General features: G+C 58.5%; 1 protein-coding gene across 2 annotated transcripts in view; it reads left to right on the top strand.

Annotated features, from left to right (window-relative positions):
* C20H7orf50 (chromosome 20 C7orf50 homolog) overlaps positions 1-23,198 on the top strand; it is a 124,520-nt gene extending 101,322 nt beyond the window's left edge. For both annotated transcript variants that reach the window (XM_032328660.1, XM_032328661.1), the window contains 3 exons: positions 14,741-14,940; positions 17,720-17,801; positions 22,462-23,198. In XM_032328660.1, coding sequence (XP_032184551.1) covers positions 14,741-14,940; positions 17,720-17,801; positions 22,462-22,644 — 465 coding nt within the window. In that variant the 3' untranslated portion in view covers positions 22,645-23,198. The remainder of the gene's footprint in view (positions 1-14,740; positions 14,941-17,719; positions 17,802-22,461) is intronic.
* The last annotated feature ends 3,294 nt before the right edge of the window (positions 23,199-26,492 follow it).

Raw genomic sequence — 26,492 nt, 5'->3', positions numbered from 1 at the left:
ATCCTGCATCAGAGGGGAGGGACTCCGAGCTGTGTCCTGCTCCGGGGATGGGGGGGAAATGGGGTGCATGGGGGAGACTCTGAGCTGCGTCCTGCACTGGGGTGGGAGGCGCGTGGGAGGCTCCGAGCTGTACCCTTAGCAGCTCCTGCCTGGGGAAGGCCTCTGAGACTGACCCTTGCTTGCTGCTTCAGAGGGCTGGGTTTTAGTCTCAGACCCGGGCCATGTGACCCCACCGGAGTCCCCTGGCTCTCCAGCTCTTCTCTGTAAAAGCGAGGAGGGGTCTAAACCGTGTCCCTGCTCTGCAGCCTGGGACTCACCTGTCCTTACCCTTGCCTCTCCTGGGATGGGTGTTGTCCTCTGGCTGGGACGTGTCTTCAAAGCTTTCATAGCCCAGGGCTGCCTTTACTTTGCAAGGCCCACCCACACATGGCACATCCTTGTTTGGGGGAGTAAAACTTGACAAGGGTATTACTGTACTGCTTGTGAAATTATGTGGCTGTAACTCACAATTTGGGCATGTGATTTTTTTCACTGTACATTCAAGAGGTCTTGCAAAGTGAGAAAAATCTAACCCTTGGTTTCCAAATGTGATGAAATTATATTTAACAGTTGATGGAATTGACTTAATGAGATGCTGTAGACATTCAGTGAAGCCTTTGTTTGGATTTTGCTGTTTCATCATGGAGCCAGTAACACGTTTTGGTTTTTTCCCCGTAGCTCGACCTTTTGGGGGTCCTGACCACCCCACAGGGCCCAGAAGGCAGTGGGGCCCCTGAGATGAGGATTTAGATTGAGGTGCTGTTCAGTTTGTATCCAGAGGCTCAGCTCTCTCCTCTTCCTCAGGGTCCAAAAGCCGCCGAGAGAGAAAACAGTCCAAAGACTGTTCAGTTGGAGCAGCATGAAAACATGTTGGAGAGTCTTGTGCAGAACTGTTGGCTATTTTCGGGGAGAGAAGCCCTGTCAGTGCTTCTTCCCACATTGCCTCCACGAGAGCTGGTGCTCTGTGCCTGCTCCCAGAGCCCTGGGCCTGCCTCGACTGAGGTGGGGTTAGGTGTTTCGCAGTTTTGTAGTATGCTTTCAAGCATGAAGAACCTGATTTTTGTTAATGTGTGGCAAGATCAGCACTGCCAGATTAAGAATGAGTGTCAGCAGATTTTTTGGAAGTCGTTGAAAAGTGTATTTTTTTGTATATTACATGTTATTTCTAGACTCATTTACGAGTCATACTTAATACTCTGCCTGGCTCTGCCCTGTTTGGTGTTTCCAGATTAAACACAATGTGCATGCAGCCTTCAGTTCCTGGCCAGTTCCACGTTCCCAGAAATGAAAGGAAGGCAGATTCAGAGTTTACTAGGAAGGAGGTGGGCGTGGCGGGGGGGGTGCCTAGCGTGTGACCTTTGCCTTCTGAGCTAGCCTTCAGGCCTAGAAGGTGTAACTGACACTCAACCTGATACTGTTGACCATGCCTGGTGTAGCTGGGCTCCACGCCTGTGCTGAGTCCAGATCATGAGTTACCTAAAATCAAATGAGGGCCCAGTTGGCCAGTCCTACTTGTGCATGACAAAGCTCATAGCAAGAGGAATCATCAACCCAAGGCAGCATGTGCTGACACCAGGGGGGACGGGCGGCATGGCCCTCAGGGCCTGGAGGTCCAGGAAAACCCAGTGAGCTCCTTGCCTCCAATGAGAGGTTAGCCTTTCCCTTTAGACGGGTGGTATCCGCACCTTCTCTGGGTGGCCATGATGGGTTGGGGGTCTGCCTGGCCCGGTCCTATGCCTGTCTGCTGGGAGGCTTAGCAAGGAGAGTCCCTCACAGCCTCTTTGGGGACTTGGCCTGCTCTCAGAAGGCCCTGAGACTGTGCTGGAGCAGACAAATGCTGTCTGCCGTAAATGCCTGGTAAGAAATGCTGACCCCTCAACTGGGTGGGGCAGGCCCACTTACCAGCTTCCTTCTCTGTGGAGATGTTCTTCTGATGAAGAGCATGGAGCCTTCCCTGTCCTCGTGCCCTCCTTTGCCATGGGTTCTGTGATCTCATGACCCTGAAGACATCCCCGAGCCTCTCCACAGCCTGTGCAGACTTCAGCCACACCCTGGTGCGTTCTCCCAGCCTGTGGGGACACTCAGGTTGACATGTGAGCATGTGTCCTGTGAGCTGTCCTCCCCTCCCCCTCCTGTCCTCCCTCCTCAGCTGCCACAGTTGCCATTCTCCTGGTCCACATCACCATTCCCTTCCCCCATGCCCTTTCCTGTCTGTGCAGCCATGTCCACAGGCTTGGAGGCAGAGCCACAGCTCAGCCTGTTCCCACATTGGCCCTCTGTCCCCAGCTAGGGCCCCTTGAGAACTGGGTTGCTTTTCACTTCTGTCCATGGCACCTGACTTGTGCTTTGCCATGGACGTCCACCCCAGGTGCTCTGGGAAAAGCAGTGCCAAGATGGACCACGTTCCACATTGAACCAGCCTCCAGTGACGGTGCTGACTTAGCAGTGCCCTGTCAGGGCCTGCCCACCACTCCTGCCAGGAGGGGCGGCTTGCTGGAGTCTCTACCAGTCAGGACTCTATGGCAGAGACGGGGCTGGCTGCAGATGGTTCCCTCTGGCCAATAAAGGAGAAGGAGGAAGGTGTCACCAAGGTCTTCAGGTGGCTCTCCCCATTGGTCCCCAGTCCCTGTGGGGAGCACTTGAACACCTCCTTCCCTCTCAAACAGGAAAGTGGAGATTTGTCGCCCCCATCTCCCCCAAAACCCTAGCCCATCTGCTCCTGGTGTCCATCCGTATCTGCTGCCTCTAGAGAGAGGGCCCTCCAGGGACAGGGCTGGACATGCGGACTAGAGATCAATGGACAGACCAGCTGTGAAATGGTAGATGTGTCCTAAATAAAAGGAATGACTTGCAATATCGGAGGACTTTGTATCCAGAGAGCTAACCTGACCTTTGTAAAGATGGCATCTCAGGGCTGCAGGTCACTTCTGTCTGCAGATACTTGTGGTGTTACACCTCAGGAGTGGGGCTGGGCAGAGCTCTCTCTGCTGGCTCAGGGCCAGCCTGTCTCCCAAGGACCCAGTAAGCTGGTCCCAGCACAGCGTGGGAGAGCAGTGGCGTCCTGACGCCCATCTCAGGCTGAAGCTCTGTGGGACTGTTCACAGGGTTTTGTGGGACTGGTCATCTTGCCCAGCTCCTGTACCCACGTCTTTGTACCTGGGAGTCTTTGGGCTTTTTAGTGCATATGGGTCTCTGACAAAGTTCACCCTCACACCGCAAACTCTGTTTCCGCCCTGGGGTTACAAGAAGCAACAGAAGCCGAGCCACCTGGCGCTTCTGAGCCATGCTGGTTTCCTGGCTCTGGGCTGTCTGGTGCTCACAGCCTGCCCCGCACAAAGTGATGCTGTGTGGCACTGGAGGTAGCCCTGTGGCTGGGAAGCTGAGATTGGGAGGTGGGGCCCACTGACAGTCCAGCCCCAGGGGTTTGAAGAACATTGGTGTGGGACACCCTCTCTGGAGTGATGGACAAGACTTCACCCCTTGGACGACAACTCCTCCCTGAAAACCGAGGAGGTGAGCTCCATTGGGGTCCTGGAGTCTGTTCTTTGAGGTGTGTTCTGCGTGTGTGTTTCTGGGAAGAGCATCTAGGGGCTTCCATCCTATTCTCTGAGGCCAGTGGATTTTGATGGGGAGAGGTAGGAGGGGAAGGATCCTGGCTTTTCCAGGGTGCATGTGGTGGCGGACCTGCAGGCTTGAGGAGCTGGGCTTAGGTCGGGGTTACGTTCTTAACCCCGGCTCTCAGAGAGTTGGAGCCTGGAATTATAAATAACCTCTTGCTGTCTCTGTTGACATTTAGCATTTTCTCCCACTGTGAGTGTGGGCGGCAGACCACAGTGGCATTGGCAGGACCTGTGGAGGGCGTGGGTGTGTCCTGGCAGGTGGTGGGTGGAGACCGACCCCCCTGTGCTCTCCGGCACCTCCCAGTTACATTGGCTGTCACGCCCGCGGCTGTCGCTTAGCAAAGCACAAATGGGGTCTCTCCTGGTAACGGTCTCGGTCTCTGTCCCTGTCCCTGCGTGTCGCCTGTGTTGTGTCTTGGATTTGAAAGCCTTCTGAGGGGTGCACAGGCCCCACCACGTGCATAGGCATCTGGATCCAGGAGCTGTGCTCTGCGAGGAGCCTCCACCGCCCTGAACAGCTGCTCTGGCCGCCGCTCTCCCTGTCCTCCAGGAGCTCACTTACATCCGGCCGTGAGCTCCTCGAGGCCAGAGCCCGCGTCTGCCTCCGCTCAGCACCAGCGCGACACCCCCAGCACGCACACAGGGCCACGCGGCTCCGGTTCGTGGCAGCTTCCATGGTTTATCAAAGCAGCTTCCCAAGTTGTCAGTGTGCACATTTTCTGAAGTTCCTGTTTGAATCCGGTGCTGCAAACAAAATGAAATGGGTAAATTATCCCATCCGTGCGGTAGCAGAGGCATCACTGTGTGGGTTAACTTGGGCAGATGTCATGGTTGGTCCCTACACCTTTTACATCACTGGCTCTATCTGGAGTCTGCTGGGTGTTGCTGTGAGTTTCTGGTCGCTGAAAAGGCCTGTTCTGGTTGCAGCCTTGGTACTAGTCCCGCAAGCTGTGTCACCGAGGAACCTGTGGAGGGGGTGTGCGGGGGGGGGAGGGGTCTCTTGCCTCCAACAGCTGCATGTGTGTCGGCTCATTTCAAAATAAAACTCATTGAAAAATCATAGGAAACACTCCCTTTTTTGTTTTTCATTGTTTCTAGAAAAGGAAAAGGTAGTTTGTTACTGTAAGTTATCTTTCTGAACCTTTCTGATGAAGGTTCAGTCTTTGAACTGGAACAAAATTTTCAGTGGTACCACAGATGGAGCCGTGGGCTTCCTGCCTGCCCCGGACTACCTCGGTTCAGAAGCAGAAGGAAGAGGGGCTTCATTGTGGGGAGGACTGCAAGCTGGAGCCAACTTCCTTTTTTCCTACTGATCCCTGGACCCCTGACTCCAGAGACCCTTCTGTCCCCTGAACTCTGGGCTCTGGAACAGTTGGTTTTGGGGTTCCGAGACTCAAAGGGTCAGCAGACCCCACTGTGGCACTGGGGGCCCCCCTGTGCTGAAACTGCGCCTGGAGCATTCTGGGCGGTTTATGGACGGACAGCTATGGTTGAAGATCGCCCAGAGGCGAGAACCAGCACTCCCAGAGCTGCTCTGGCTGTGACAGAGCAGGTGGGTGCTCTTCTTTCTGTACCATGCGGTGGCCTCATGTCAGGGAGAGTGGGCAGGACTCAGCCTGGGTCTGTCACTGGCCTGCTGGATGAGCTCTGGCCCTTCCCACCTCCTCCCCAGGCCTTTCCTGCACACCTGTCACTGGGGAGATGGGTCATGCCCATCATGGATACCATCTGGGGGATGCTGCTTCCCCCACCCCTCCGGGGAGGCAGACCCTCCGGATTCATGCAGCAGGTACCACGTACCTCCCCTGCCATGTGCTGGGTTGGCTTGTGTCCTGGATGTGGCGGAGGAGCCCTGCCTCCAGCTTACCCCCAAACCCCCTCCCTGCCCTGGTGCCTCCAGCCAGGCTGCAGACCCCGTGGTGGGAGTGGGGGCTGTCCTCTGCGGGCCCAGGGCACGCGTGCCAGCAGCCCCCTGCCTTCCTGATGCCACACTGAGGTCTGGCTGGAAGGTTGCCTTCACTCTCAGCCTGCTTTCTGGTCCTCGGAGCCTCAGTTGTGTGGCAAGCACTGTTCTTGTCTGGCGGGAGCCAGTCTGGGCTCTGCTCTGGGCCCAGGGTTAGCCTTGCCCCTCCTGCCGTCCGCTGTGGCGAGAGGTCCTGTGAGATAAAAACCTGGCAGCACAAGGCACATTTTCTATTTTGTAGGGAGCAAGAGCCCCCCCCCCCAGGCCTGGTTGGATCCCAGTGGGGCAGCCTCTGAGCCTCATACTCTGTGCCCCCTGTCCCCCAGTCCCTCCCTGGCTCTTCATGAGCGATTGCTGCCCTGGGCTTGCCTGGAGCCAACAGACCAAGCTCATCCAGGACCAGGCTCTGGGCTCAGCTCCTCTGTTGGGGCTGACAGCGGACATGGGCCAGGTGGAGACTTGTATGCATGCCTGGGGCAAGTCCTGGGGTTTTAGATGCCCTGGGTAAAGTCGACAGTTCATAAAAGTTGAACCTAAGAGGATCTGGAGTGCAGTCTTAAGCCCAACCTTCTGGAAGGCCCAGCCCTTCTCAGTTCTTGGTGCGGCCCCTGTCCACCTCTGAGAACCGGTCCTGGTGGGTCAGGAGCCAGCACACAGCCTGCTGGGCGGACATCTCTACCCTTCACGACCCTCATCCAGACCTGCCACAGACTGGCCTCCAGGTGGCAGGGCATCTCCAGAGCGCTGTGTGCTAGTCCCCATCTGTAAGGACCTCTTTGAACGGGCTGGTGGAGATGAGCTCTGTCAAACCCCAGAGCTTTCGGCAAATGTCCAAAGTTAAAATAATAGCGAATGCGGTGGGAGGCAGGTACGGGCATCAGGAGCCTGCAAAGACCCATCCTGGCTGCCCTGGGCCAGACCCTGGGGTGGCCATGTGGGAGCCGTAGAGGTGGGGCCCTGTCCTGACAGAGATGTGCTCTGAGCGTGCAGCCTGCAGCCATTGCAAACACTTAGCATGAAAAAGGAGGATGCAGAATTCCAGCTTCTGTTGTTTCTGCGCTGTAGTGAGGAAGTTGTGTTGTGGCTGCGCTGGGCTGCTACAGGCCTGGGCTCCCACTTTCTGCCTTGGATGGCACCTGCCCAGGCCCGAGCTGTGAGTCCCAGGGGCCCGAGCCCCCTGCATAGTAGAGCTTTGGGGTGAGCAGAGCTCCCCACAGCAAAGGGGTGTGCTGCGCACATTTCTTTGTCTGGCCTGGGGGGCCATTGAGGACAGCCGGTAGCAAAGAGTTGGGGGTTTTCATCTAAATTTGGCTACATTCTAGATTCTATTTCTCCTGCTGGAGTTACTTTGCGTTTACCACGTTTTGAAAAATAAAACGTGGCCACCAGATGTCAGGAGGCATTACTCCACCACGTAGACAGGCCAAGAGAGGGTTCCAGAGCCCGGGGAGAAACCTTTATCCCCTCCCCCAAAGCTGCTCCAATGCTGATCGAATTTTGGGTTTCCACACACGATCTCAGGGAGGAAAAACAGTTTCCCTTGCTTTATGAAACCTCATAAGCATTGAGTCTAGCGTCTCCTTTTGGAATTCCAAGTGGGAAAATCTGGAGGAATGCTAGTTTGTCCCCCACTCTCCTCTGTAGCAGGTGGCAGGACCATGCAACCTGTGAGGAGCATTCTCCATCACCCTCAGTCTTTGCCACGTCGCTGGACTTCAGCAGCTCTGGGCCCATCCTGGGCTCTGGCTGCCATCATGCCGTGGCTGGGCCAGCTGCTCCGTCTTCTGCCCAGGCGACATTCCCTGCCCAGCTCTCTGTGTGAAGAGGAGCACTTGATCTCTGCTCCTGGGTGCTCTGGGAAAGACAAGGGGCCTTTCTCTGGGACACAGAGAGCTGCTGTCCACCCTCCTGGGGCATGAGCCAGGGCCAGAGGCTGTAGCTGCACGCCTGGGCCTGGGGTAAACTGTCTCTCCTGGGGCCCTGAGGCTCAGAGCCATCCACATTTCAACCAGGGCAGCTTCTGTGCTTGGGAGCAGGTGCAGACAAGTGATGAGGCACCCAGCAGTGTGTGTGGTCAGCACCCACATCACCCTAGCGTGCACTGCCTGTATGTGTGTGAGACCCCTCCCCTGAGTCTCTCATTTGGCAGAAAGCCCACACTAGATAGTCTGGCTCAACCTGGACACTTGTGCGAGATCCGGGGGAGGGAGCTGAAGGGGCACATCAGCCAACCACTGGCCCCACAGCTGGACAACCCCAGTTTCCAGAGAAGGGGTGGGGGACAATGCCAGGGGTCCGCTGCTTTTGGGGGTGGCAGGTCTGTATGGCCCGGTTTCTTGTGGTCAGCTCAGTCTAGAATGGGTAGTCTCCACTCACACCGTGATAGCCTGTCACCCAACGTCTCCGGCGCCCGAGCAGAAGGGTCCACAGGGCAGGCCAGCCATAAAGCCACACAGACCCATTGGAAAGCCTCACCCTGAAGGGCCTAACACCACAGGATACAGAGAGGGCCCCAGAAAAGGCAAAGTGGCACATTGAGCAGACTTTGGTGGGCTTAGCACCTCGTAAACACATGTTCCCGCTGTGGTTTCACCAGAATGAGCCAACAGAAGGGCGAAACGGGCCTCCTGCAAGCTTGCTGTCTTGTGTCCTGGAAGCCCTTACCCACACGGCAGAGGACAGCCGTCGCCTGAGCCCACAGTGAGACCACTTGTTCTGTGGCTCCAGATGCCCCCAAGCCCACGTCAGCCAGCACAGGTGCCGCCAGAAGGCGACAGCAAAGCAGACACGGCCTCCAGCATCTCCAGGTGGCCCTAAGAACACAAGTGAGACTAGGCCAGCAGGAGTCCTGGCTCCCAGCTGAAGCTGGGCCCCCTCTGGAGACGGGTCTATGCTGGCAGAAATGTGGCAGGATTTCAGCTGCACATTTGAGGTCCTTGGGTACTTTTGGGGGTTACTTTGTAGCTCTGCCCCAGTGTGGCAGCCCTAGAGCAGGCAGAGAGACCAAGGAGTCCCCCTGCACCTGCCCGTCCCCTCTGGGGGTACTGGCTTCCACGAGCCTTCTGGAACACCCTACGCAGGTACATCCCCAGGGCCACCCCTGGAGGGAAACCGCAGACATGGCACCTCGAGGCACACGTGGTGCTATGGGCATCTCTGGGTCCCATCCCCTCTTGGCCCTGAACTCACCCTGGTCTGCCACAGATACCAGTTTCACACAGTGGGCCAGGATCACAGGTGTTCAGAGTGGCTGAGCCAGTGTGGCCACGGGGCTTGTGCACAGGGGCCTCCTCTCCCTGCACCCAGCACCGCACCACACTCTGCCACTGCCACACCAGCCCTGGCAGGTGTGGGTGCGCAGCCGGGACCATGTGCCCGAGAGCATGCCCCTGCTGGGGAGGGAGGGTGTCCTGGCAGGGTGGTCAAGACCCCTGTCCCTTGGGGCACCTAGGTGGTTCAGTGGATTAAAGCCTCTGCCTTCGGCTCGGGTCATGATCCCAGGGTCCTGGGCTCGAGCCCCACATCTGGCTCTCTGCTCAGTGGGGAGCCTGCTTCCTCCTCTCTCTCCACCTGCCTCTCCTCTTACTTGTGATCTCTGTCAAATTTTTTTTTTTTTAAAAGACCCCTGTCCCTTGAGTCCACGTGGGATCCTCCCTGCCTTCCAGGTCTGCCTTCTTTCCTAGATGAAGGCTCTGCTTCTTGATCCTGGAGAGAAGGAAGGTCTGCTGTGACCGGGAATCCCCCAGCCTGGGTGGGAACAGGGCACCCTAACATCAGCTGGCTTCTTTGGGAGCCAGCTGTCGTGTGCAGGACAGCAGCCCTCTGTGCCTCCTGGTGGTCCTAAGCTCCCGGTCCCGGAACTGAGACTCTGGCATCTGTCCCTGAACCCCTGCGCTTTCTGGTTATCCTGAACTCCCAGTCCTGGAACAGAGACTCTGGCATGTCCCTGAAACCCTGTGCTTCCTGGTGGCCCTGAACTCGGGTCCTGGAACCGAGACTGGCATCTGTCCCTGAACCCCTGTTCTTCTTCCTGGTGGCCCTGAGCTCCCGGTCCTGGAACCGAAACTGGCATCTGTTCCTAAATCTTGGAGTTGATCATGCCCCAGAGGTGATGTCACCCCACTGTAGTGCCTGCAGGGACCACACACATGCTGGCGGCTTCCATGCCTTCAGTGCCCTATTTGTACCTCTTTTAAGGCTCAGGGGGACCGGGGGAGCCTCAGTGGCCACTTCCCTGCCTGCTGTGAGGCCAAGGCAGCCTTGGACAAGGGCTCTGGCCAGGCTGTGTCTGGGGCTAGGGACACACAGTGGGCACCGCTGTCCTTGCAGACCATTTCTCAGGGCCCCAGAGCTGCCCCCACTCCAAAGGCCGCCTGGTCCCCAGGCCCCGGGACCACACTGCATTGCTGGGCTGCTGTACTGCGAAGGAGAAGGCCTGGCCTGGGACAGATTGGGGGTTCTGAGGGGCTGGGATAGGGTGAGACCCCCGCCCAGCCTGAGGTGCTAACTGCTAAGTGTGGCCTTAAGCCAAGGGCGCAGGACCGAGAAGCAGGTACACGCAGCCGCCCTTTCCCATCAGAGGCTTAGACTGGATCCTCCAAAAAGCAGAGAGGCAGACAGATCAGGCACAGGATGCTGATTTGGAGCCATAGCCCCAGGAGCCTCAGCACAGCCCTGGAGGAAAGGTGAAGCACCCCTCCCACCCATAGGCCTGGCCCCAGTGCCCTCCAGAGCTTTAGGCAGGTTCCCATCACAGAGATGAGCCAAGGCTGCGGGGCCAATGGCCAATGTTGGCATGGCCGCCCCTCAGGAGTCCCATTTGTGTGGTTCTCCTCACAGCAAAGCCACGGGGTGAAGGGAGCCGGGTCCAGGGCCAACAGCTCATGTGACCCTCCCTTCGTGAGGTCAGATACTCACCAAAAGGAGAGAAGGACCGCGATGGGTATCCGCCCCATCCCACGCTGACACTGCGGCTTGAACCTGCCAGTCCTCCCTCTGGCCTCCCCCACAGTGTCCCCTTCCTAGAGCATGCCTCTGGGCATTCGCTTTCACGGCTCTCCTGTTCCGGGCCTTGGGCATCTGCAGGGGCACCCGTGCTCCCTGACTGAGGCAGGTGCCTGGAGAGGCGCCCTTGTGGATCTAAAACAATGTCGAGCCTGCTCTCCCTAGAACCTCCTTCCTGCAGGTCTGGCCTGAGGGTGTTTCTGCCTGGCCAGAACACGTGGTAGCCTTTCTAGATCAAAGTAATGCCATTTCTGCCTGCGTCTCTTGCCAGGAGTTACCAGGGTAAAAGAAAACGTTTATTTCATGCATTATATTTTCTCAGATACGGTCAGCTTTTCTGTCAGTGGTGCCTCTCGATTTCCTTGGACTAATTGACTCTCTCTCCAGTCTGTGGGGCTTTTGGATTTGTGCATTTTCAGTACATTTAGTGCATGTACTCAGGGTTTTCATTGCCCTCAAAGCCAGTAAGGATTGTTTTTAAATGCATTTCTGATCACATGAGCACTCCATGACTTACTATCGTACATGAAAACATTTACATTGAGACACACTGAAGTGACGCAGACAAAATTCACCGTCTCTCGGCCACACCGCCCGTTGTCCCCTGCGCTCCCCTCCCCCAGTGGCCATGGTGGGTCCGTTTGTCCTGCCCAAAGTTTTCCATGCATGTTGAATTGTTTCTGTGCCTTTTGAAATGCAGCCCAGGGCCTGTGTAACTGTAAGAGAATGTGTTGCCGCAAGTTGGGTTTCCCGTATTAGGAAATTGTGCATGCCGTTTGGTCTAGAACACCGGAGACCATAATCCATCTTTGTAGAGCTGTGTGTCTGCACAAGACCACACGCTGTCAACTCCACGTGTTTGTGACAAGCAGACAGGCAGCAGACGTGAGTGGTGGCAGCTGACCCCCTCGCGGTCGGTCAAGTCTGTATTTTGGAAAAGGGTCGTATTCACAGCTGCTGACTGGGAGAGCAGGCTGGGCCTGCGGGGGGGCTGGGGCTGCCGCCCCTCCCCACCCCATGTCGCTGTCTAAAGACCCCTCCTTCCCCCTGAAAGTTGCCTCCCCAGAAGGGGCCCCAATAGGCTTCAATTATTGGACTCCTGCATTCCTTCCTTTTCAGAATTTTTTGTGTTTATATAGGCGTTCCCAAGCCCTTGGGCAACCTTTAACCTGAGGAGTGTCAGGAGGCAATGGTGATGGTGGCAGCTGTGTCCCAAGTGTTATTTGCTAATTAAAATCTGATTCTGTAGAGGGTTATCAGATCAGTGGCAACTGGAGAAAGTTCATTCTCAATCAGAGGAGATTAAGCTCCACCTCCAGGGACGGTGGGGTTGCGGAACTCCCAGAGAGGGTGGTGGCTGGCAGATGCTGCGCGTTAGAAATGGTTTTGCTTCCCGGGGTGCTTGCGCTGGCCTCCCACTGCAGTGGCGACGCTGCGGGATGAAGGTAGCCAGAAAGGTCCAGGTAGGCCCCCACCGCCTTCATTCAGACGTGCTGGGAGGTCCCCAGGTCCAGCCAGCCCCACCGCAGCTGAGACAGCTCTGCCCCCTGCAGCCGGACACCCTCACAGGGCCCCAGTCATGATGGTGGCAGCAGTGGGGGCATCACCGGACCCAGGCCAGGAACGGTCAGGGCACCCAGAGCAGAGAGACCAGGCAAGGCCCACAGCTGGTCCACAGCTGCTGCCCCCGCCGGGTCGCAGCCCTGCACACCCAGGCCCCACTTCTTTATCTTCCAGCAATGCCCGGGACCCTTGTGTTTTTCCCAAATGGTTGCTTGGGTCCATGTGGTCCCCTCCAGGGCGAGGACCGCAGCTGGGGGAGGGGCAGAGCTCCATCACTCCGTCCCCCTTCCCAGCAGCGACAATGGGAGAGGGGCTTCGGCTGCTTCCTTGTCATCCCCTTTCCAAGGAAGAGAGCCAGAAAGGAGAGGCTGCCTGAGCTTAGGGAAGGGAAGGCTGGCCCAGCAGGTGCGATGGCTGTCATGGCCTCAGGGCTCAGAGGTCTGGGGCAGAGGGGCTGGCTTTCTCTCCAGCTTCCCGTGGGGGGGGGGGGGTTGGTCTCGCCCACAGGCTATGCATTGTTTCATTGAAACTGCCAGCGTTTAAAATTCAGGAGGTTTCACCTGTCACTCTCTGTTTCCAGCTTCTTTGGAGAAGCCTTTCGCGTGGGCCATGGGCTGGCTGCGGGCATCTGGTGGGTCTGGACCCCCTCAGCGTTCCTAGCTGGCCCCTGGCGCCATCGAGGGCGGGCGTCAGGACCCTTTGAACAACTCTGGAGTCATACTTAGCTTCCTGAGGACATGAGCGCAGACTCCAGCCACCGCCATGCCAGGGTGACCAGAAAGAGAAGGAAGCTATGTGTGCCCTTCCCAGGTTTCTGTGTCTAGTACCACACATGGGCCCTTCGTGCTGGGTGTCACAGAAGCCCCGGGCAACACCTAGGCTGTGCAGGCTACTCCGCACTTGGGTCCCAGCCACCCAGCTGCTGGCCCCTCCATGGGGACAGGGCCCTCAGAATGCCCCGGAGTCCACCTTTCCTGCGACAGGCTCCTCCAGCCTCAGGAGCAGAGGCCACATCCTGGTGACGGCTGGCCCCGTGAAGGGTGCAGAGTCATGCCAGCAGCCCTCATTGTGGGAGCAGGCACTTCCTGCTCTCACTGCCCCTCCCAGGCCCCCCTGGGTCAGTGTCCCCATGCTCTTGGCCCTGCACTACTACGGACCTGACCTTGCTCCAGGACTTCAGCCCTAGGTGGCTGCTGACGTGCTGCCCACATGGCTTCCGCGGGGACAGAGGCTGGCCCATACCCAGAGCTTGTTTGCTCCTCTGAGAGTCAGACTTTCTGTGCCGTCCGCAGTGCTGGCTGCCGTGGGCTGATGAGTCTGAGTAGTGGGTGTCCCCGTCACACTCCTCAGACCACTCCGCCCTTGGCCTCAGGAAGCCCCACCTGAAAACCAGATGCCTCTCAGGCAGTTAGGGGTGCTGGGCCTCTGGGGCTGTGTCTGTGTGTGGGAGACTTCCCAAGAAGGTGGGGGGGGTTTCCAAGGACCCTCCTGTACTGGCAGCCTGTAAGCCTCATGTGCGTGTGTCTGTGTGTATGTCTGTATGTGTGTGTGTGTGTGTGTGTGTGTGTGTCTGTGCATGAATGTGTGTGCATGTCGAGGCTGCTGGAGTCTCCCTAGGGCAGGCCTGAAGCCCCATGGCTGGTAAATTCAGCTGTTTTTAAAGGAGACAGAGAAGCTGGAGAGAGCTGCTATCTTGTTTTAGAAGATTCCGGAAGGATCTGGTATTGAGTTGGAACACAAAGGTTGTCAAGGCACTGGCATTTTAGGAGGGGGCCTGTGTGGCCTGTGGGGACACTGAAAGGGAGGGGGGTGCTGTGCAGACACTGGATGGCCCAGGGCAGTGTGCTTGCCCTTCCTAGAAGCATTGGGGGCAGTAACCTGGTCCCTGGCCAGAATCACAGCGACCAATACTGGCGTTTCAGGTTTTCCAGGAAGGGGGAAGTGTGCAGCTGCTGGAGTCCTCAGCCTCCATCTGGTTTTATAGTGGGTGTCTGGGAAAGTGGCGGTGTCAGGAGGCAAGGGTCCACACTAGCGCCATGCCCCCCAGCTGCTTGGCCACCTGCTCCCAGGAGAGGTTCAGGCAAGCATAAGGGCCTCACGGATGCTCATGGTGGGAAGACTGCCCCTCCCCATCCCCTGCACGCTGTGTGCACTCTGCACAGCCTCTGTGAACCCTGGGGACCAGAAACTCCTTAGGGTTGGGTGGGTGGGGAGGGGGTGGGGACAGGGAGGGTTGGAGAGCGTGGAGGCAGCTCTAGGGCCTCAGGGGATAGGGGCCCTGTCGAAGCCAGAAATCCTAGCCCCCAGCGCAGAGGCGCAGGTGCAGGGCAACAGGGCTGAGGTGAGTGAACTTTGACCCATCCTGGGGGGGTGAGATAGTCATGCCTGGGTTCCTGGGAGAGTGGGACTCTGAGCAGCCCCGTCCCCAGCTCTTGGGGTGAGAGGGGCACTGGGGACCCCAGCACGGGGTACAGAGGGGCTCAGCTCCCAAGAGCGGGGGTCCAAGATGCCATGGGACATCCTCACAGGCCAGTTCTCCCTTGCCTTGCAGGGAGACACAGTGTCGGGGACCAAGCAGGAGACGGCCCCTGAGCTGCCTGCGCTGACCCCAGAGGAGAAGAGGGTCCGGGACAGGAAGCTGAAGAAGGAGCGGAGGAAAGAGGAGAGGAGGCGGCTGCGGGAGTCAGGAGCAGCCCAGAGCCTGCCGGCCAAGCGCTCTGGGTCCCAGCTGGCCCTGGACTACCTCCGTGGGTAAGACAACCCTGTCCTGTGGGGCCCGGCCAGTGTCCCAGGGCATCTGTGCCAGGAGCGACACGGGCTCCACGTTCAGTGACCTGGCTCCCCGTGGCTCCCAGGACCACTGGGACCCCAGGGTCTGTAGCGCCACCTCCAGTGGTGTCCCCATGGCCATCCTGGTGGGTGTCATCCACCCCAGGGGCTGTCTGAGGGAGGAGAGGGCCGCCACCCTGTGCCGCAGGAGCTTGCCTTGCAGGTGGAGCAGAGCAGGGCATGGTCACCAAAGCCTCGGCCAGAGCCCTGGGACTGCCTGCCGACCCTGTGTCAGTCATCCTGTCGTCACGCCCAGGCAGCAGCTGCCAAATGTATTCTAACAGCTTCATGGGAGACTTTCTAGGAGCTCCGGGAAAAGTGAGGCTGCTATGAGATCATTGGCTTCAGTTATCCGAGAAACCTACTGGGAAGTAGAGGCACGTGTTCCAGCCCGGTCCCTATGCCTGGTTCTCCTCCCCACGAAATGGGTCCCTACTTTCTGCAATTCATACTCACTCTTCAGGCCGGGAGCCTTAGCAGCCAAGACTGAGGGGGAGGGCTGGGGACCCAGTCTTCACTCCACTGTATGGAGGGCCCAGCTCCCTGGCTGTCATCTCAGGGGTGGCACGCGCTGTGGCTCCTGTCAGTTCCTCCAACTCCTTCCTCTGGGCCAGAGGTGCCCTGTCCTGGCCCCACAGCCCCGCCCCCAGTGGAGGCCATTACAGTGGGTCACCCGCCCGGGCAGGGTAGAGGCAGGGTAGAGGCCCCCGAGTGGGCGGTGATGCCACAGGGCATGGAGGCCGGCAGGGTATGGAGCCCCAGCAGCCCAGGGCCTGCCTGCAGATGTGAGAGGCTGCTGCACCACGCTGCCTGTCAGCAAGGCATCTCCTGGGTGGAGTGGGAGCCCCAGCGGGTGGGCTAGCTCGTCCCTATTCATCGTCACCATTTTTCTTGTCATTGTCCTCATCGTCCTTGTTTGTCTGGGGGCCTCCTCTCTGCCTGTCGTGGAGGTGCTTGGGGCCCCCAGCTGGTGCCCCTCACTTTCTGTGGTCCCATGCAGCATATCTGAAGCCATTCAGACACTCCCTGGGGGTTCAGGTGACCAGAGCCCTGGGGTTGGGTAGGGGGTGTGGCTTTGGGCTCACAGCTGGTCCACGCTGTCCATATGCGGGTGATGGAGCCAGGTCCAGGGAGTCCAGGTCCCAGCCAATGGAGCTCAGAACCACCACACCTCTCTCAGCCCAGGAGGGACCCCACAGGCCCTGGGGCGAGGTCATGTGCCATCCTCGAGGTGGGGGGACAGGCCAGGGAGCAGCTGGTTGATGGAGGCACAGGGAAGTTTATTACAAAGAGGCATACTGAGGGCTTGCTATGAGTCAAGAAGCCGAGACCCAGGAGGAGCAGACTGAAGGGCAGCCACTCCCCCAGGGCTGCAAAGAGGCCCAGCCGTGGCTCACAGAATGGCAGAGAAGTCACAGGAGCCGAGCCCACGGGACTTGCCAGGAAGGCTGCTCATGGGCTATCTGGCTGTGGCTACAGTGGACCATTGGCTCCTGAGGGTTGCTCACCAGAACCAGGCTAGAAGAGCCTTCCTCTTTTATCCTGATACGTCTCTCCAGCACTTTCTCCTTCCATTGGCCCAACTGGCAAAGGAAGCCCTCTGTTTCTATGGAGCGGGCGATGGAGGAAAGTTTGAGGCAGAGGCCATGACTTGATGACCAGCGTTGGGGAGGGAACCCCTCGGGATTACCCTCGGGATTACCCTCGGGAACCAGTCAGAGGGTTTCTCTCTTCTTTCCATCCCTTCTTCTAATGCCCGCTGTTTCGGTGTCTGCTTTCCCACTTCTGCCGGGGCCCGTACTGAGTGCAGCACCTGCTGGTGTGGGAGGCTGGGCCAGGCTCCGTTCCAGAGGCCCGGCATGCTGCCCAAAGGGGGACCGTCAGTCGGCCTCCTGGCCTCAGTGATACGTGGTAGATTCACACTGTGAATCCGACTGTGGCCATGGTGTCTGCTCCCCCGGGAGGACGGGAGCACTGGTCTAGTCTGGCTCAGGTCCTGCTCTGTGGCTGCCACACAACGTGCCTGTGTCTCCCTGACACCGAAGCAGTCCAGACCAGCATGGCCCTCCGGATCGGGATTCTTGGCTCCTCCCAGCTTGCTGTCCCTCACCCTCCACCACACAGTTCTCGGTTTTGGGTTTGTGGTTTTGGGTTTTTTTTTTTTTTTTTTAAAGATTTTATTTATTTATTTGACAGAGATCACAAGTAGGCAGAGAGGCAGGCAGATGGGAAGGGAAGCAGATTCCCTGCTAAGCTGAGAGCCCAACTCGGGGCTCGATCCCAGGACCCTGAGATCATGACCTGAGCTGAAAGCAGAGGCTTAACCCACTGAGCCACCCAGGTGCCCACAGCTCTCAGTTTAAATGCTTTCCGCACTCTGGTCAGCAGACTCTGCTGTAGCACACAATAAAGGCTTTGCAAGAATGGCCAATTTCATGAAATTCCAGATATACATAAAATGGTGGCCTTGTCGAGCTGGAAGGAAGAGCCCCGTGCCATCTGCTACAGGTGTGGAAGCAGGCGCAGTTGGCCGAGGCCTCCCAGGCATGCGGAAGTGAGGTGTCCTCCCAGCACCAGGCCCCTGATCCCCCTCTGCTCCTTGGCGGCTCCCCTCTGGCTGGGGGCCCAGGGGACTGGGGAGCCACACAGACCCTTCCGCCGTCTCCTGCCGGCATCTGAACTTCCTGTCCTTGCTTTCTAGCTGGGCCGAGAAGCGTGAGAACTGGAGATTTCAGAAGACAAGGCAGACGTGGCTGCTGCTGCATATGTACGACAGCGACCAGGTGTGTGCACGCTGGGCGGGGAGGGGAGAGGACGCACGTGGTTAGGGACTAGGTGGGTGTGCATGCTGTGGGGGGCAGGTGTGTGCACACTGGGGGAGTCGGTTGTGTGCACACAGGGCGGGCAGGTGTGTGCGCACTGAGGGGTGGTATGTGCACGCTGGGGGGTAGGTGTGGATTGTATGTCAGTGTGGACTTCCTCACAGGTCATTGTCCCTTGCTATCATCATCTACTTTGACACATGCAGTTTTCATGACAACTGTGGTGGCTCTGAGGCAGGGAGGTCGCGGGTGCCCGTGTGCACATGATAGGGGTGATCTCCAGGAAAGAACCACTTGAGAGCCACAGCGTGAAGTGAGGCTGTGGGTATGGCGGGGTGGGGAGGGCAGCTGTCCACACAAGGCCCAGGGCTGCAGGCGGTCTGGCCTTTAGCAGAGCCCCCTCAGGGCCAATAGCACCACGCCCCTTCCCCATGACCCTGCTGTCCTGCACCGCCCCGTGCTAGCTCCCCACTCAGAAGACTTCTGAGCCCAGGATCCCAGACCCAGGGACACGTGGTCCCCAGAACCCCCCGGAGCAGCTAGCACATGCGGGCAGCCAGTGGGAAGCTACGCGCACAGACCTTGGTGCCCCGACCACCCTGTCCGGGCCTGTGTGCCCTCTGCTCCCGGACCTGGAGCTGCTCCTCACCTCTGGGGACACGCTACTCCCCGGGAGAGGGGGCCAAGGCGCCCCGGGGACCACTGCTGTGGCCGGCCCTTGCTTCCCAGTCGTGCCCATCCCACTCAGACCTGGTTGTCACAGTGGTGGGAGCTGTGCTAGGAATAGGTTGTCACTTTGATGAAGCCTCATTTTCTCTATGTTTACTTTTGTTGTTTGTATTTTCCACATCATAACTAAGAAATCACTGCCTAACCTGAGGTCAGGAAAATTACCGCTCTTTTCTGGTAAGGGTTTTTTAGTTTTTGGTCTTACGTTTAGGCCTTTAACACATTGGGGTCAACCCTGTCTGTGCTGATGTAGGTCTTCTGCATGTGGGGCCACACACTGTCCGTTGAGCCGACTGTCCTCCCCAGAGTGGAGGGACACTGCACCTTGCTGCTTCCTGGTGTCCTGCCAGTTCTTACATGTCTGCCCTGTTGGAACAGAGAGGACAAGGCTTGTCGGCCTCACTAGCCCTTCCTCGTGTCCTGGGCTGCCCTGGAAAAAGGGGCATGTGTATCTGAAAACCCAGCTGGGGTACTGGTGGTTTTCGGGGGCTGTCCAGAGAGGGTGCAGTAACCAGTGGATGGAAGGGTAGATTGATCGATGGCAAGCCTGCTGAGGTCAGGGTCAGAGCTCACCTGGGTCTAGCATGGGCAGTGCGATAGAGGGGAGCCCTGAGCCACAAGTAGGTGACTATAGCCGAGGTGCCTAGGGATTCCGGGAAGGGAGGGGAGGGCCAAGCTGGCTGTTGGTGGGTGTGGTCGTGATAACAAGGCCTGGCCCTCAGTTCAGCAGACACTCCCAGGGCCTGCGTGGCTCAGCAGGGTTGAGGTTGGGCAGCAGGGAGGGCAGTGGGGGAGCCTGGTGTGAAAGCCAGGGGGTCCTTTGGTGCTCTGAACCCCAGATTCTGTAGATAGCGGTGCCTCTGCCTCCCAGCCTGCATCCAGCTGCCTCCTGATCCCATAGTCGGCCACACTCCTCACGCTTCCCTCTGTGGCCCTCATGCTGTCCTGCCCTCAGTCTCCCTCCAGAGCAGCCTGCCACCCTGGACGGGCCCTGCACTGCCGGCTCCCGTGTGGCACATAGTTGGGCCTCTCTGTGACCCCCACAGCACAGTGCAGGGATGCTCCTTGTTAGGGCCTTTGCAGCAGTGGTCCTCCAGCGCTGCCCGCCAGAGCAGCAGAGGCCGTGACCTGAGGCAGAACGGTTCTGCGGTCCCACACATGTCCAGTCTTCCTGGCGCACTGATGAGCAGAACCCAAACTAGCATCTTCCTCCCCTGGGAACCTTGCTTCCAGCCCCCAAGGCAGAGGCAAACACAGCCCGACGTTGCGGCGGCCATCTGGCTGCATAGGACAAGGGTGTGTTTGTGTGCATGCACGTGTGTGTGCACATGGGTGTGTGTGCAATCCCCAGTGTGTTCAGGAGTACTTCCTTCCAGGAGCAGGACATAAAATTGGGTTTCGGGGATGAGACAGATCCGGAAACCCGATCTAATCGTGAGGTGGACTGATAGGAGCTGGAGGGAAAGCCTGGAAGTGGCCCACACGTTCAGGACGCCCTGAGGAGGAGGGAGCCAAGGCCAGTCGACGGGGAAGGAATCTGTCCCCAACAAGCCGCGTGGGACCTGCTGGATGCCACACATCAGAGAATGAAAGTGACCTCAGCCGACCTCTAACAAAAGTGAAAATGAGCCCGAGCTGCAGGCTTCAGGGCTGACGCTCTCCCTTCATAACCTCGGGTCAGGCACAGCTGCCTTGAACACAGCTCCACGAGCACGGTGACACGGAGGGACGGACAGACAGGAATGAGACAGCCCCCCACAGGAGGGAGAAAGTGCGCATGTGCCCCGTGTCCTGCGGCCAGTCTGCTACCCAGGCAGAGCCTTCCTAGTTCAGTGACAGGACAGCCCAGTTTCAGAGTGGACAGAAGACCCATGCAGACGCTTCTCCAGACCAGACAGTCCGGGTGGCCGGGAGCCCCTGCAGCAGAGCTCCGCATCGCTGGCCCCCCGGGGGGAACGCCCACCAGTCCATGGCAGCCAGGCCAGCGAGGGCGGCTGGTGGCACGTGTTGAGCAGGACACAGCTTCTCTCTGCCCTGTGCCTCTTGGAACACCCTGTTCCCACGTTAGGTCTGATCGCATCTCCAGATTTCTCCAAGGACAGCAATAATGCAGTCTTCACATTTTGTTCTCTCCATATAACCTTTATTTTGTCCAGGTTGGTTGTGGTTTGTGTGCTTGGCCTCTGACTTTGGAATCAGAGACTTAGCTCCAACACAGTGCCCTGTAGGGGTGACCAAGGCTGCACATGCCCCAGTGGCCCGTGCACTCCTGTGTGGGTTGATGTGCTAGACTCATGATCGTGGGTTTTCTCTCCTGTATCCTCCGATTTCAGAATAGAATCTTCTAGTCTTGCTGCAGGACACAGGCTTGGCTACTGACGCTGTGGAAGCTGGTGGAGGGCAGCCCATTGGAGGAGGCAGGGGGCAACTGTGGGGGAAGGGCGTAGCATGGGAGTGGGTGGGCTGGGAGGAGGTCAGTAAGTAGAGGGAGGTAGGGTGAGGGGAGCCCATTGGTAGAGGCAGGAGGCAGCTGTGGGGGAAGCTCGGGGTGGGGCAGCCTGTCAGGGGAGGCAGGGGTGTAGCCCACAGAGGGAGGCAGGGGGCAATGTGAAGTGAGTGGGGGAAGCAGCTGGGGAGGAGGCCCAGGGTGGGGGGCAATGCGGAGGGGGTGGTGGGCAGCCTGTCAGTGGGCAGCGTTGGGGGCACAGCAGGGGGAGGGGAGGGAGTGGGGAAGGCTGCTGTCCAGCAGGCAAACTCTTGTACCCCCTCCCTGTGCCCAGCCCACCACCCGGGAGTCCCTGTGCCTCCTGTGTCCGTGGCCACAGGCTGCTCTTAGCGCGGAGCTGCTTTGTGCTGAGATGAGCTCTAACTCATGCACCGTGACATTTAGCACTGGAGCATTTAGCTTGGATGAAGTTCATGTGTCTGGGGCTTATTTAGCTACTCGTGCACTCTCTGTCCCTTCTAAGAAATCGTGGCCCAATCCCAGGTCACCAAGATTTTCTGCAGTGCTTTCTTCTAAGAGTTTACAGTTTTAACTCCTCATTTGACCCATTCTAAGCTGACGTCCAAAGCCGGTGTGCGGTAGGGTCCAGCTTCCTGCTTCTGCACTGGGACGTCCCGTGGACCCAGCAGCGTCCGTTGGAGCATTGGCTCTTCCCCACTGAAGGGTCTCTGTGCCCTTGTCAGAACTGGCTGACCGTGGTGGGGTGGGGGGTGTCACCACCTGCTGACCATGGTGGGGGACTGTTGGGGGGCGGGTCACCACCTGGGCCCCAGCTCTGCCCTTGCCCTGGGTGTCTGTGCCAGTGCCTCTGCCTTCAGGACTCTGGCTTCAGGGTCGAGACGTGGGAGTCACTGACTGCTTCTTGAGTGGACCCGGCCATTCCTTCAGTCTCGCCTCTGGATGGTACCAGCTGGACCCGGAGTCAGGCGGCCTGGGGTGATGGCAGTTAAACTTGGCTTTATCAGCTTCATCTCTCTCAGACCTCCGTTCTTTGTCCTAGAAGATCTCTCTCCTCACAAACACACCTGTCTCTTTAGTGGCATTTCAGGAGGGGTGAGAACCCAGAGCTGCTGAGCCTGAAGCCCGTGGAGGGAACAGCCCAGGACTGGGAGAGGGTCTCTGCAGGAGGTCAGACCTCCCTCCCTACCTCCCCCAGTCCCATGGTCCTACAGAAGGGGGACAGAGTGGGAGCAGGTGTGTGGCATGGGGCGGGGAGGTCCTCTCGCTGGCACAGGGGTGCGGTCCGAGATGCCAGTTGCTGGGCCAGGAGCCCTGCCCGGAGCCTGAGACCCACACTGTGAATGCCTGGTTTCCCCACCACTCAGTGTCCACACTTCCCTCGCCACCCCGCCCGGCCCCTGACAGCCTCATCGTCTCCCCTCCCAGGTTCCTGATGAGCTCTTCTCTACCCTGCTGGCCTACCTGGAGGGGCTCAGGGGCCGCGCCCGGGAGCTGACGGTGCAGAAGGCGGAAGCCCTGATGCGGGAGCAGGACGAGGCCAGCGGCGCAGAACCCCTCCCGCAGGGGAAGACCCAGCGCATCCGGCAGGTGCTGCAGCTGCTCTCCTAGGGGGTGGCCGGCAGGATGCAGCCACCCCCCAGCAGAAGACCCCGACGAGGAGCAGGTGGGGTACGCGCTGGCCCACTGCCCTGGGGACTTACAGGCGCTGAGTCCCTGTGCCTGCTGGCACCTGACCCTTGCAGGGACTGACTCTGCCTAGCCAGACTGTTTATAGACAATGACGCGTTTTTGTGCTTTTACAGCAGAAAGTGGCCACTGCGACCTCACCTAGAGGTTTATCCTGGCCTCCCAGTGGCCCTCAAGACTGCAGGGTGGTTGCTTGTTGAGAGAAAGGTCTATTTTTCTACTTGGAATGTCTTAGAAATTGACCAGAGCCAGCCCATCCCTCCAGCTGTCGTCCATCCCCGCTGGGGGGAAGAGGGGATCCCTCTGGTGCCGGCCACCTGCATCCGGGTCACCTGCCTGTGTTCCCCAGCGGGTCCGGGCCATGCTTGCCCATCTGTCACCTCCTTCTTGGGGCCTGCTGGGCCCTCACTGACCAGTCCCAGGGAAAACCTGGCTGCATTTTCAATAAAACTGGCCCGTGTCGGCCGTGGCCCTCATTCTGTGCACCCCGTTCTTACTTGCCTGTCCTGACTACGAAGAACTTGTCGTGAGAGTGAGTGTGCATCGGGCCAGAGCCGAGTTCCCCGGGGACAGCATCCCAGCAAGCCCCCTGTGTGGCTCTCCTGCCTGGTGGTGCCAGGCACTTGCTCTGTGGGCCCGCCATTAGCAGGTGTCAGCAGTGTCCACACTGGCTGCCCTCGCACAGCCATCCCCGCCGGGAAGCAAGCCTGCTTCCCAGAAGAGCACGTATGTCGAACCCCCTGGAAGTCACTTCAGGCATGGCGGCCCACGCCGCCTTGGCGAGTGGGAAAAGTTGGCAGGCCCTTGGGGAGGACCAGTGCCTTCTGGGACCCGTGGAATCACACAGGGTGGCAGATTTGTGCGGTAGTTTCAAAACTTGTCTCCCGTGGTTTTGGCGCCCCGCCCGGCGACATGGGTCAACTTCCAGCACAAATGAAGAAGAGGAGACGCTGTGTGACCCCTGGGATGAGGGCAGGAGGAGGAGGAATATGGCGCCCTTGAGACGCTTGCCATTGGGACTTGGCCTCCATGATGTGGGAAGACCCCCTCACGTGGGGAGGACACATAGGGAGGCCACGAGGGGTGCTCAGATGATGGCCAGTCTTCAGAGGGTGGCCTCCCCACGTGACACCGCGTGAAGCAGGAATGAGCTGTCCTCACCAAGTCTCGCCCACGTTGCAGGTTTGTAAACCCTACTGCTGGTACACGTGCAGTAGATAACCAGAGCAGCACGAAGCTGCATACGGTGACCTGCTTACAGTGTGCATCATGGCATTGAGAGGGTCCTGGGCTCCAGGCCTGTGTGTAAAATTTTTTTTAATTTTTTTTTAATTTTTTAAAAATTTATTTATTTGATAGAGATCACAAGTAGGCAGAGAGGCAGGCAGAGAGAGAGGAAGGGAAGCAGACTCCCCGCTGAGCAGAGAGCCCGATGTGGGGCTCGATCCCAGGACCCTGGGATTATGACCTGAGCTGAAGGCAGAGGCTTAACCCACTGAGCCACCCAGGCACCCCCAGGCCTGTGTGTAGACCCCTTATTCCAGGAGAAGCCTGGGGCCAGCCATGCTCCCCGGATGTGTCCCCTCCTCGTGGCATCCCCAGCTCAGGTTCTGCTGTGACTTCAGCTTCAGTTTCCGTGGAGCACCTGTGCTGAGGGACGCTGCTGAATGACGGGGTAGGGCGTCAGGGTGCCCAGACCCAGGAGAGGCCCACTTGTCCAGTGGGGCCTCAGCTGCTCCATGGGGACCCTCTTCTCACCCATAACCCAGACCCCTGGCCTCTGAGGGTCACCCTGCCCCACCTCCCACCCAACACCTGTACCTGATGGCAGCCCCCCCATGGAAAGGGGACATGATCCACCACGCCCTGGGGGGCATTTGGCGCTGTCCCCCACCCATGGATGCAACTGGAATTCCGGTCACACACATGAGTATGCGTCCAGTTCTGGGTGGGAGCAACTGGCCCGACTCCTCTTTGGCCCAGGTGGCCTTGCCTTGAAGACAGATAAGTCCTGACTCTGTAGTATCCATCAGGGGAGAACTCGAACACGGAAGCACTTTGGAAGCACACGTCCATGTAGGTCTGTGAGTGCGTCAGCAGACCGGTGTGTGGGCTTCACAGCTCCACAGATGATCTGGGGACATGGACAGTCAGACTGCCAGCCTCACTAGGCCCGAGTTTGGAGGCATCCCGAAAATTGCACTGAGAACTGGACATACAAAGGAAGACCCATAGGTACAAAGAAAGGGCAGATTTTTCTTACAGAATCAGGGTTGACTGATTAAGAGCCATGGCTCTGGGTTTCCTGGCAGCCAAGTTGAAAAGGGAAACGCAATTGGTCCCAAGTCCTCAGTGTTTGTTACTGGATATGGTGGAGAGAGCAGGGTGCTCCCCAGTACCAGATTGGAGCACTTTCTGCCCTAAGAGCTCCTGTCTGAGCATGAAGTGCTGTTCCCTCAAGGTACCCCAGGCAGAAGGGCAGAGGGAGGTGACACAGACACGTCACCTGGACAAACTGTCGAGAGGCATCACTTGGTGTGGGTCCAGCCTCGGTTTCTGGGGGTGCCAGTCGGAGATGGCCCTCTGATGAGGCCCCAGGACAGTGATATGGGAGGGCCTGGGGCCGCAGGGCCAGGAAACGACTTGACCATGGCTGCTGATTTCCCGCCATCACCGCCCTCACTGGAAATGACCCAGATGCCCATCAGCAGCCAAACAGGAAACCGAAGTGAGCACCACTCACCCACAGAAGGGAAGAAGCCTGGATACAGGTCACAGATGGCTCTGGGTGGGGGACGATGGACCACAGAGGCACACCGTTGACACCACTCAAACAACATCGTAGAGACAGCGGGCCAGCTCATCTGCGGTGACGGAACCCCCGGGGCAGGGGCCAGGCGGGCACTCAGGCGCCAAGGTGGCTTGTCAGCTCCATAAAGCGAGGAGAAGGGAACAATATTCCCCAGATGTTCCCCAAACTGTGGCCTTGGCACATCTGGCGAGTTCCGGGTGGGGGGATTGTGAGGGGAGCCTGAGACTGGGGGGCCCGGGGTTCCCCTGCAGAGGCTGGAGGGCTGTCCGAGGCCCTGCTCGCATCCTGAGCCCTGGACCGGGCTGAGTGAGGGTCCCGCACGTACCAGCCCACAGGCCTGAGGGAGCCAAGCTGTGGGCACCTGCCATTGGGACCCTGGGAACCTCAGGTTCCCGTCACGGCCCAGGAGGGCACTGAGGTCACTGTGGGGATCTCCTGCTTGAGGCCCACGCAGAGCCTCCCGCCCCGGGGAGGGGCCTCGAGCAACGTGTCTGGAGAGCTCCCACCAGGATCCACAGCTTCCACCTGGCAGAAAAGCTTCTCAGGTTTGTTCTTGGCAAATTAATCAACGAACCCTATTGGCTGCTTTGGAGAAAACTTAAGTCACCCAGGAAAGTGGTTCATTTTGACGCCTGTTTTTGTGAGTCAGGAGACGTGCAGCTTGGGTTCTGTATCCCGCCCCCGCCTGAAGCCCGCCCACCCGGGAGGTGCCGCGGGTCCCTCTCCTACACGGGGAGCAGCTTCTGGAAACAGTGTTGCAGCAGCACCAGATCTCCCACAAAGACAGGTGGTGGGAGTGTTTCCCGCTAGTGTTTCCCGTTCTGGTTTTCTGCAGCCTCCCAGCAAGCCCTCCTGAAGCAGCCGAGTCTCCTCCACCCACAGCTTTTTGGAAGGGTTTCCACAGCCATTCTGAAATGTTCTGTGATGCTCTGAAGGATGTTCTCAGTTCTTTCACGGG

The sequence above is a fragment of the Mustela erminea genome, chromosome 20 (assembly GCF_009829155.1).
Source record: "Mustela erminea isolate mMusErm1 chromosome 20, mMusErm1.Pri, whole genome shotgun sequence".
NCBI classification, from domain to species: Eukaryota; Metazoa; Chordata; class Mammalia; order Carnivora; family Mustelidae; genus Mustela; species Mustela erminea.
Note: the sequence above shows the minus strand (reverse complement) of the source record. Positions and strands in the feature narration are given on the sequence as shown.